This window comes from Crinia signifera, chromosome 11, assembly GCF_055691185.1.
Source record: "Crinia signifera chromosome 11, ASM5569118v1, whole genome shotgun sequence".
Taxonomy (NCBI): Eukaryota; Metazoa; Chordata; class Amphibia; order Anura; family Myobatrachidae; genus Crinia; species Crinia signifera.
This window is the reverse complement of record NC_139227.1, coordinates 113,435,080-113,445,635: the sequence shown is the minus strand read 5'-3', so window position 1 is coordinate 113,445,635 and position 10,556 is coordinate 113,435,080. Positions and strand designations below refer to the sequence as shown.

At 43.9% G+C, this 10,556-nt stretch overlaps 1 protein-coding gene across 1 annotated transcript in view; it reads right to left on the bottom strand.

Moving 5' to 3' along the window:
- Positions 1-5,443: 5,443 nt before the first annotated feature.
- The window catches only part of LOC146045461 (uncharacterized), a 58,835-nt gene continuing 53,722 nt past the window's right edge, over positions 5,444-10,556 (bottom strand). Inside the window, exons 3-5 of the mRNA XM_083164294.1 lie at positions 8,568-8,628; positions 6,936-6,985; positions 5,444-5,854 (exon numbers count right to left, since the gene is read on the bottom strand). Of these exons, the coding sequence (XP_083020420.1) occupies positions 5,484-5,854; positions 6,936-6,985; positions 8,568-8,628 (482 nt within the window). The 3' untranslated portion in view covers positions 5,444-5,483. The remainder of the gene's footprint in view (positions 5,855-6,935; positions 6,986-8,567; positions 8,629-10,556) is intronic.

Sequence of the window (10,556 nt, the reverse complement as noted above, 5' to 3'; positions counted from 1 at the left end):
TGTCGGTAAGACATCGCGGATGATTAAGGAGAGAATCAGCCAGCACAGGTCATCAATTAAAAAATGCCTGACTCCAGGTATAAGTGAACTGGATTTGAAACTACTACCGGTTGCTAGACATTTTAAGGAACTTCAACACAAAATAGGTGAACTCAAATGCTCACCTATTGACCATATACCACCCCTGCACAGAGGCGGCGACCGTGATAAACTACTTTTGCAAAGAGAACTACAGTGGATCCACCGATTGAACTGTTTGGCCCCTGAAGGACTAAACGAGGACTTTAAGATGGGCTGTTTCATATAGCCTTGCTGACATTTGACAATACTGGGACTTGTATACATTAAGTCTGTGTTAACACCTCAAAACCCCTGAAGTGTAAAACATCACACACGGTGCCTGAGTGTACCCGCAATCCATTGCACCGCCGTGTGCCTTAATTTTGATTGTTAGAGTAGGTACCTTGTCAGTAATCACAAGGTACTATACTCCACACACGGTATCGCGGTATACCTGCATATATTTGTTATGAAGGCGCCATAGATTCGTGGTCAGTGCAGTGGTTAATCCTCTATGTACTCTGGAGGATGCGCACAACATGCCGCCGTGCTGTTGTGTAGCATCCCACTTACGGTACCTAAGTGCACCAAAACATTGTATACGCTGTTATAGTCAGCAGATTCAGCCCTCTATGGCTACTCTACAACACCTCTGCACCAGAGCAGGGTGCGAGGTCAGTGGGTGCCCATAAGAACAATGCGGGTTATCCCTACTGTAGTAATGTCAGCAGTGTCTTTGCATTAATCGCTATGTCCATTTTACATGTGTTGATGACAGGGAGCTGTCACGAACACCTATACAGCCGGTCCGTCACCCCTGTGCAGTCCGTTTGAACTCACTCCCCACACTCCCCTCACGTGTGCAACCTATCACAGAACGATATTATCATCGCGTCTGTCAGCGGGCATCCCCTGACGTCACGTCAGGTCTCCCTCTGTAGCCAAGCCCACACACACCCCCGGCTGACAGCCTAGCAGCCGCGTGCACCTCGTTATAGGTGCTGAGTGACAGCTCCGTGACAGAGCTTGCGAGAGGCGGGTTTGGCGCCCTTTATGTCAATTGCTTAATGTATTTAAACCCTGCGGGGATACCCTGCCTTTACCCCTGATGAAGGCTGGCATGCTGCCGGCCGAAACAGCTGTCGGGACGGCAGACAGCTTGATAACGACCATGACCTATTGAAATACACCGTTTTCTATTTTTCATCAAATCGTGAGTGCTGGTTTTTTTTCCTAGAAAGGAATAAGTGTTGCTATATATATATATATATATATATATATATATATATATATATATATATATATATATATATAGATCCAAGTCTGCCGACACTCCAGTGTTTCCAAACAACGGGCCCCGGTGCCAGGCTGTAGGATTGTGTCCTGATGAAGGGGGTTACACGTCAAATTACAAGGCAGAGGTCATGCGACAACTAGAAGATACTAATACTTACAAAAAACTGAGAAATGACCCAACCACCACTACCCTCCCCAAGTTTAAAATATTGATTAACAAAGCCTTGGAAAATGAAATTATCAACAAGGTAGAGGCACAGTTCTTAATGAATGAAACCCCTCTAACCCCCGTAATGTACATTTTACCCAAAGTACACAAAAGATTGATCGATCCTCCGGGACGACCAATCATCTCGGGGGTAGATTCTTTGACTGCTAATCTGTCCATGTTTGTAGACTACCATCTGCAGCCACTTGTGCTTCTCAACATGTCCCACCTTAAAGATATGGGAGACTTTATAAAAGGCATATCCTCCATCAAATGGAATAATGGTGATTTACTGGTTACAGCTGATGTCAGCTCCCTCTACACCGTCATCAATCATGCTGACGGTGTGGAGGGTGTTAAAAGGTTCCTGGAAGGATCGGAAAAATCAGTTCCCCTTCGGGAATTTATAATAGAGGGCATCCAGTTTATTTTACAAAATAATTATTTTTTGTTCAATGAGGAATTTTATTTACAGAGGACCGGTACCGCGATGGGCACCAGATTCGCCCCGAGTTATGCGAACCTATTTATGGGCGCATGGGAGCTCGACACCATCTGGGCTCCCAATGCATTCGGGGCGAGTCTGGTGTCCTATATGCGGTACATTGATGATATTTTTTTTGTATGGAGAGGGGACAGGGAAACCCTCAATACATTCTGTACATATTTGAACAATAATAATAAAAATATTGTTCTTACTTTCGATATCCAACCTATCGAAATTAATTTCTTGGACATAACAGTATATATAGAGGATGGGAAGTTAAAATATAAAAACTATATAAAACCCACCGACTCAGGGTCATACATCCCATACTCTAGCTGTCACCATGACCACTGGCTCAATGCGGTCCCCACTGGGCAGTTCAAGAGAATTAGGAGGAATTGTTTCGATGATTCGGTATACACTACACAAGTTACCGAAATGAAGGAAAAATTCTTATCATGTGGGTATAAAGAAAGCACTTTAATTAAAGGTCTAGAACAAGTCGACATATGTCATGAGCCAGAAAAATCTGATCACATACCCAATAAGCTTAAAAAAGAGAAAAATAATGACTTTGCTTTTGCCTTCATTACCACTTTTACAGAGGAGCACAAAAAGATGGAACACATTTTCAGCAAACACTGGAACATTATTAGAAAAGACCCCATTCTGGGAAAACTTGTGCCAGAGAGACCTAAGCACATCTATCGAAGGGCCCCCAACCTCCGCACTAATCTAGTCACCAGTAATTTTACATCTAATACTTCAAAACCCGGCATTAAATCTAAGGGATTTTATAGATGCGGAGATTGTTTAGGTTGTAAAAACATCAAAAGCCAGGGGCACAACAAAACCGAGGAGTATACCATTAATGGACATAACATAAAAGTGGGAGATTTTATAACATGTAGTACGAAGAACGTTATCTACATGATAAAATGTAGTTGTAACAAATACTACATAGGACGTACTTCGAGACCCTTGAAAGTTCGCTTAGGCGAACATTTGCGGAACATAAAAAAGGGCCTAGAAACCCATGCCCTGTCCGCACACTTCAAGACGGTCCATCAGTGCTCAGTGAAGGAACTCACTGAATTTGGAGGTCTTAGGGTCATCAAAGGGAATTCTAGACAACCCGACTGCACTACAGCTCTAGCTAAGGCTGAAATGCACCTTATCTTCAACTGTAAAACCTTGCTGCCCAACGGACTCAACAGTGACTTCGAACTTAAATGGTTCTTATAGCTGTTGGGTCCGTTGGACTGAACCATACAGTGCATTTTATCTCCCTCATATATCTGGTTTTGACTTTGTTTATGATTGTGGTCCTCACTGCTAATATATGGACAGAGGCTTCCACTCATATAAAGTTGTTTACATATGTGTCCATCTAGGCTACCTTGCGCAAATTCATTCATATGGGGCCATATAGCATAGATACCATCATAGTGGATAGCCCCTGCCTATTTCTTGTAGTCTAATTCGGAATGTATATGTTATGATTAGTGAGTCCTAATATGGCATTTATCTATACATGTTCCTTTAATACACTTTGTAACTTCTGTTTTTAGCATATCTTTGTATTTCCCCTTCTAGATTAGGAAGCGTCCGGTCGCTATGGTAACCCATACATCCGGATACTCCATCGCACAACACCCTATCAGGAGCGGACTCCCTCTTAGCACATCCTGTGGCGTGCGTTCCATTCTTCTAAGGGCGCGTTCCATCCAGCTTCCCGCCCTTCTACTACAGTGACGCACGCTGTGCGTTCCAACACTCACCAATGCGAGAGCCGCACTTCCGGCTTTGCGTGCCAGCAGGATTTCCTCTTCCTGCCCTCTCATTACCTTGCATCGTTGACGCGCGCTATGCGTTCCAACGTACACCAATGAGTGAGCCGCATTTCCGGCTCCTACACGCCAGCGGGACTTCCTGGTTTCCTCACCGATGTCCCATTTCTACAATCGCCTGTATTTATCGGCACCCCCCCCGACTGGATGCTAATATACATCTGGCATATACACAGGAGGGCATATTTCTACCCACATAAACCTTCTCCCTGCCTCCATCTCCAAAGTCCGTGACCGGATGTTTTGAATGGGTTTCCATGGCGACGGACATAATATATGATGTGGACACTATTTTGGCACTTTAAATATGTAAATTTTAAATGTTTTTATTAATGTTTGTTTTTATATCGATACACATCAGCATTGATATATGTATTTTGAGCATTATCTAGGAAGTACAGAATATATGAAATAATCGGATATGTCACTTCCTGCTTTTGTCTCATTGGCTGTTCATCACATAAATGCAGGCTTCTCACTCTGCTCTGACACATCTTGATAAAGGTCATCCTGACCGAAACGCGTAGATCCTGTCAGAGGAGAGTGAACAGCCACACTTTCGGATGTATGTATTGTTTTTATTCAAGTTTTATATTTTGTCTTCTTTTGTTTTTGGAATTTTTTGGATTTTTTTGGAATTCTTTGTCCCTGTATTATCTATGGGATTTTTGTAAAAACTTTTTGTATGGATTAAAAACTCTGGTAGAATACCATTTTATCAAAAATTGGTCCCCTGGCCTTCTTTGGTGGAAATCACTCAACAGAATTTAAAAAGAAAACGCTACGGGCTTTCTGCCCCCTATTCAAAGGGGTGAGTAAGGTACGCCCTCCTGAAGTTGGGCCTCAAGCATTTAGGCTTATATATATCTAAACCATTGCATTGAGACATATATTCTCTATATTTTATATCTGCCGGGGACTGGAGTCATCAGAGCCCTTTGAGACATTCCTTGATTTCACTCATTCACATTTAAGGAGAAAAAGACATATATAAAGAAACCTTGATAGGTTTGAAAATCACAGGTTACATCGTGAGTAGGGGTACGCCCGCTTCTTTTCAACACTAAAGAAACCTTTATATATGTTCCTCCACTATTCCACATGTAAGTGAGGTATGCTGTCAAAATACACCATTTTTGTCCAGCTACCCACTTTCTTAAGCATATAAGGCCACATCACAGTCCTACACACTGTCTTTTCTTCTTTTTTTGGAACACGTGCAAGTCCATTCTGTCACCTTCCCATATGTGGAAAAACTTCATCGATGTTTAGAAGTTGATTTCCCCGAGGCTACACCAAAAGAAACCTTGATAAGAGGAGTACCATCACAATCCAACGTGAGTTTTGGTACGCCCCGCGGAATCAAATTCGTCTTGCATACTAATGACACCACCCAATAGGGGGTTTATATTAAGAGACACTGACACAAAGATTTATTGTCATTTTGTTTATTTCATTTTTATGTTCCACGCCTCATCATGGTCTGTTAACCCATATTCGGCTTGAGAAAATATCTCCGCCCTGAAAAGGAAGGAACTCAAACTCATACTCCTAAGTATCTCCACTTTTGCGCCTGTTTTGTCTATATCCCATTTTCTTCCAAATGTCTATATTGTTGAAGTAAGGGTGTATCTTCTGGGATTGTGATTTTTTGGGCTGCATTGCGCCACGTATTTCCTGTCATCTTTTTGTACATTAGGTAGATGGCCCAACTTTTCTTCATCTTGGCCAGATCTTTTTTAATTTGTCTCCTGCTCTTTTTGTCCTCTTTAATTATTTTTAGTTTTTTTGATGTTTTATCTTTCTTGGCCTTTTTGAGGAATTTCTCCCTTGCAAACCAAACGGTCTTCTTTGGCTTGCTGATGGTCTCAGATTCAGTGACCGGGGTCCCTGATGGTGGTTCTTCATCCTCTATTAAAATGATGGTGTCATTCACAACGACTGGGGCAGCCGCTATTAAAATGTGAAAATTAAACCATTAGTAATAGATAGTAATCAATATATATATATATATATATATATATATATCCAAGTCTGCCGACACTCCAGTGTTTCCAAACAACGGGCCCCGGTGCCAGGCTGTAGGATTGTGTCCTGATGAAGGGGGTTACACCCCGAAAGCTTGGCATACATGTAATACACATCCTTTTTGCTTCATTACTTTGCCTCTTGAGTGCCATTATTTGGATCTGGTATATATATATATATATATATATATATATATATATATATATATATATATATATATATAATTTATTAACAGCTTCTTATATAGCACACACATATTCTGCAGTGCTTTACAGAGAATATATATAGAACAGATCCCCAGGCACTCTTAGGGCGGGATGCACTAACAACCTCAGCCCCTCTCCGCCACACATCACCGTCTGCCGCATAAATAATTATCGCAGATGCACTAACATATGCAATAATTATTACAAAGGACCGCTCTTGTGTCAAGAACTGCCTTTTGTGGTAGCGGTGACCAGCGGCTCCCCCTCCTCCATTACCCGGCCACCTGCGGGGCCAAGGGCTCCACCTCCTCCTCCCTGCACCAAAAGGGGATGTAGGGGCTAGGGAGGAGGAGGTCACTGGTCTGGGCAGCACAGCACTGTGCTGCCTGGACTCAGGTGAGGGGGGCAGTGTGCATCACTGTGAGGTGGTGGGGGTGGTGCGGGGTGTTGTGGGCCGTGATAAGAAGCCCACAGCCTTCCATGGGGTATCACCACATTGTGATGGTGATACCCCGCATTGCGGTAACCCGCTGATCCAAAATGCAGTAAAAACCTGATAACTGTGTTTTTACCACATTTTTTGCGTTAGTGCATCTCCCCCTTAGTACAGTTATGTATAAACATGGCCAGGCACCAAGAGTGGGGAGCAGGCGGCACTCACAGTCCTTAGAATAAGAAGCAATGTTCAACATTTCTTCATTCTCTAAAGACTATGAGTGCCGCCTGCTCCCCATTATGCCCTGAGGTGATTCTGTCTCCTGTGATCAGTGCTTATTACATACAGAGTTAGTTAATGTTACCTGGTTTCCCCTCGATGTCCACAGGTTTTATCTGGCTGCACCGTTTGCACCTAAAAGAACAATAATACAGTAATGAATTAATACTTCTTTATCTAGTTAAATAGCTGTTTTATATATATATATATATATATATATATATATATATATATATATATAACAATGGAAAAGAGGGCACTCGGGGACTCCAATGCGGTGAAAACAGTGGACTGGTTTATTAAACAGTCATAAGTGTCGTCAACGTTTCGGGGTCGCCCCCGTCGTCAGGACAATAACAGTGTTATTATATCCACTGTTATTGTCCTGACGACGGGGGCGACCCCGAAACGTTGACGACACTTATGACTGTTTAATAAACCAGTCCACTGTTTTCACCGCATTGGAGTCCCCGAGTGCCCTCTTTTCCATTGTTGTATACTGGGACTGCAAGGTTCCTAACTGCAGGCACCGGGGCAAGCTACATCAGGCTATTTCTAAGCCCGGGAGTGCCAGTTCCTTTGGACTATATATATATATATATATATATATGTGTCACGTTTTGTGAAGCACCAGCCGGAGTGTAACGGAGGCTGGGTGCTTTAATGTAGGGCTGTTGCACGAACAACAGACTAGAGTGAAGCAATTTAATAAAATTAAACCTTTTTTAATGAATATACTGCGGTACAAGATATGAATGATGGCACAATGAATTACTGTAGATATTGATAAATTGGAAGAAGACAATAATAAACAATACTTATTGAAAGAGCTTGGAGATGATTGAGAAGTTGAATGATTGGAAGGTTTGATGATTGGATGATTGAATGAAAGATGGGATGATTGGATGAAAGATTGGATGATTGGATGAAGAACTGGATGATTGGATGAAGAAGGGAATGAGAACAAGATGAAGTCCAGTTGAAATCTGTGCTGAATGAGATCGTAGCTGTAGAACCAGGGATGCTGACCACGGATAATAACTGTCAGGAAGCGAGGATGAAGGTGACACCCTTTGGGGGGTTAACCTTGTCCTAATAGGCGGCAGAGGATTCCCGTGGACGATATGGTGGAGCAGTAGACGATCAGCAGGAGATCAGGATAGACTTTCACCAAAAGACGATAGATGCCTGTAGTGGATACTACAGGGATAGCCAGGAATGTCCAATGATGCTAATGGGTGGACATCATTGTACTGACTGCCGGTCTGGCCCGGCTAGTCAGTATTTAAGGGTTGAGCTAAGCGGTGATTGGCTGCGGGTGTGACATCACACTTGGAGCCGCGCAGCATAGGCTGTGGAAACCAGAAAGATGGCCGCCGCCAGCTGTGGTGACAGAAACCAGCCAGTGGAGAACATACGTGGAGGCGCTGCAGCCGGCGCTTCCCAGCCTGAGGCCTAACATGATACGGACACCATCATGGCGGCTCGTGCCTCACGCCACCCGGAGCCCGCACAGCAGGAGACTGCACAGCACAACTGTCACCTGGCAGTGACAGAACGCAGACAGCCGGCATGGGTATCAGCAGCGGAGGTGAGCGCCACAACAGAGGGTAAAACATCAGAGGTCTGTGGGACCGGGACAGCACAGGGAGCCAGGGTAGCTGAGATGGTGGTCGTGACAATATATACATATATGTGATATTAGGAAATTACTTACCAGCAGATTAAAATAAGCACAAGGATGACAACAATGAATATTATATCTCGTGTACTTTTTCCTTCAATTATATGACGATTATGGACAAAGAAAGAAAGAAAGAAACAAACAGATTATTAGGTTAGGTGAATAAACGTCATGTCATATACAGCCATGTTACATATATATATTTATATATATATATATATATATATATATATATATATATGTGGGACAGACGAGGCGGCACTCAGAAGACTTTTTCAAATGATGTATTTAGTGAAGAAAAGCGTGCACACTTTTCTTCACTAAATACATCGTTTGAAAAAGTCTTCTGATTGCCGCCTCGTCTGTCCCATACATTGGTGGTGGAAATCTGTTCCCCCACAGGAGGGCACCAGGAGCAGTATCAATTGCAGTGGACAGGAGTGCCGAGGATTCGGATGTATATATATATATATATATATATATATATATACATATATATACACTGTCATATACAGCCATGTTACATATATATATATATATATATATATATATATATCAGTGGCGTAACTAATAATTCTGTACCCCCCCCCGCCAAAAATGCAGGGGGGCGCCCCCCCTAGGGTAAACAATTCCCACCCCTGTGCGGCCGTTACCTCAGCCGCGATTGTGCTGCTAGTGTAGGGGATCCGGGGAGTGCGGAGGGGAGCCGGGGTGCGGGGGGTGTGCGGCGGAAGGGGTGTGTGTTTTTTTTAACCTCCTGCCGCATCCGACCGTCTGCGCCTGGTCCCGGTTCTCCCGGCTGCTGCTGCTACTGAGAAGTGACACTGGGAAAATGGCTGCCCCCATACAGCAGACGAAAAACTGTCTGCAGTATGGGGGCAGCCATTTTCCCAGTGTCTCTTTTTGTATTAGCAGCGCTGCAGCAGTAGCCGGAAGAGCTGGGACCCGGCACAGGCAGAAGGCAGTGAGTAACTAATAATGGTCCCGCAGCCCCCCCCAGCGCCCACAAACCCTCAGCGCCTCTCCGCCACCGCGGGGGCTGCGGGGCATTAGTCATATACAGCCATGTTACATATTATATACAGCAAGCAGATGGAGGCACTCCCCAAAGAAGTAACACAAAGACTTGTGTTTAATCAACGTTTTGTGGTTTTATGCATCAAATCTTTAGGATATCCTGATGACGCTGTGAAATTAGCCCCGAAATGTTGATAAAACACAAGTCTTTGTGTTACTTCTTTGGGGAGTGCCTCCATCTGCTTGCTGTATTCTGGACTCCTGTCTGGGGTAACCTAGAACGGCACCCCGCTTTTGATTATTCTATTATTCTACTGTGAGTGCTGCCCGACTGGACATTGGCCCTTATTCTAGTTCACTCGTTCGGATGTGCGTTCGTTCGGATGGACTACCACATGAGGGAGTGGCGTCGGTCTGCATCCATACTACCGAACTCAACAAAGTCTCTCAGCGCCCGAGCGGCCGCACAGCCGACCGAACGCCCTCTGTTCAGAGCGCAGCACAAATCTGCATGGAACTCATGCTTCAAACCCGTTAAACAATTAGCCAAACTCTGGTCTCTATTACTTTCAATAACATTCAATTGAATGCTTGTACACCCAAATTGCACTTTACATTAACCCTTACTACATTACAGTGTATTCCTTAGAATGTGGCAGTTTTATACCTATATCTGTGTTTATGTTTGGCCTCCATGTGCGGCCTGCAATGACTGAATGGGTTAATGCATGCAATCTCAGTAGAGGAATGGGATACTTACAGTAAATTGACCAGAGGAGTGGGTTAGTATTATGTGCAGATGGGAGTAATTTTGGGGCGCTGCGTACTGATTGCCCCACCGAACGCGCTGCACATGAACTACTGCCCTCCGAGACCTGGAAGCAACTTGTTTGGACCGAAGTTTTTGGGTTTGGTGGAGTAGCGACCGCTCGGGGAGGGGTCCGAGGGAACGCCTAGCACTTTTCGCCCACACCCATGTTGACGCCCCGATTTACGTCCAGTTTT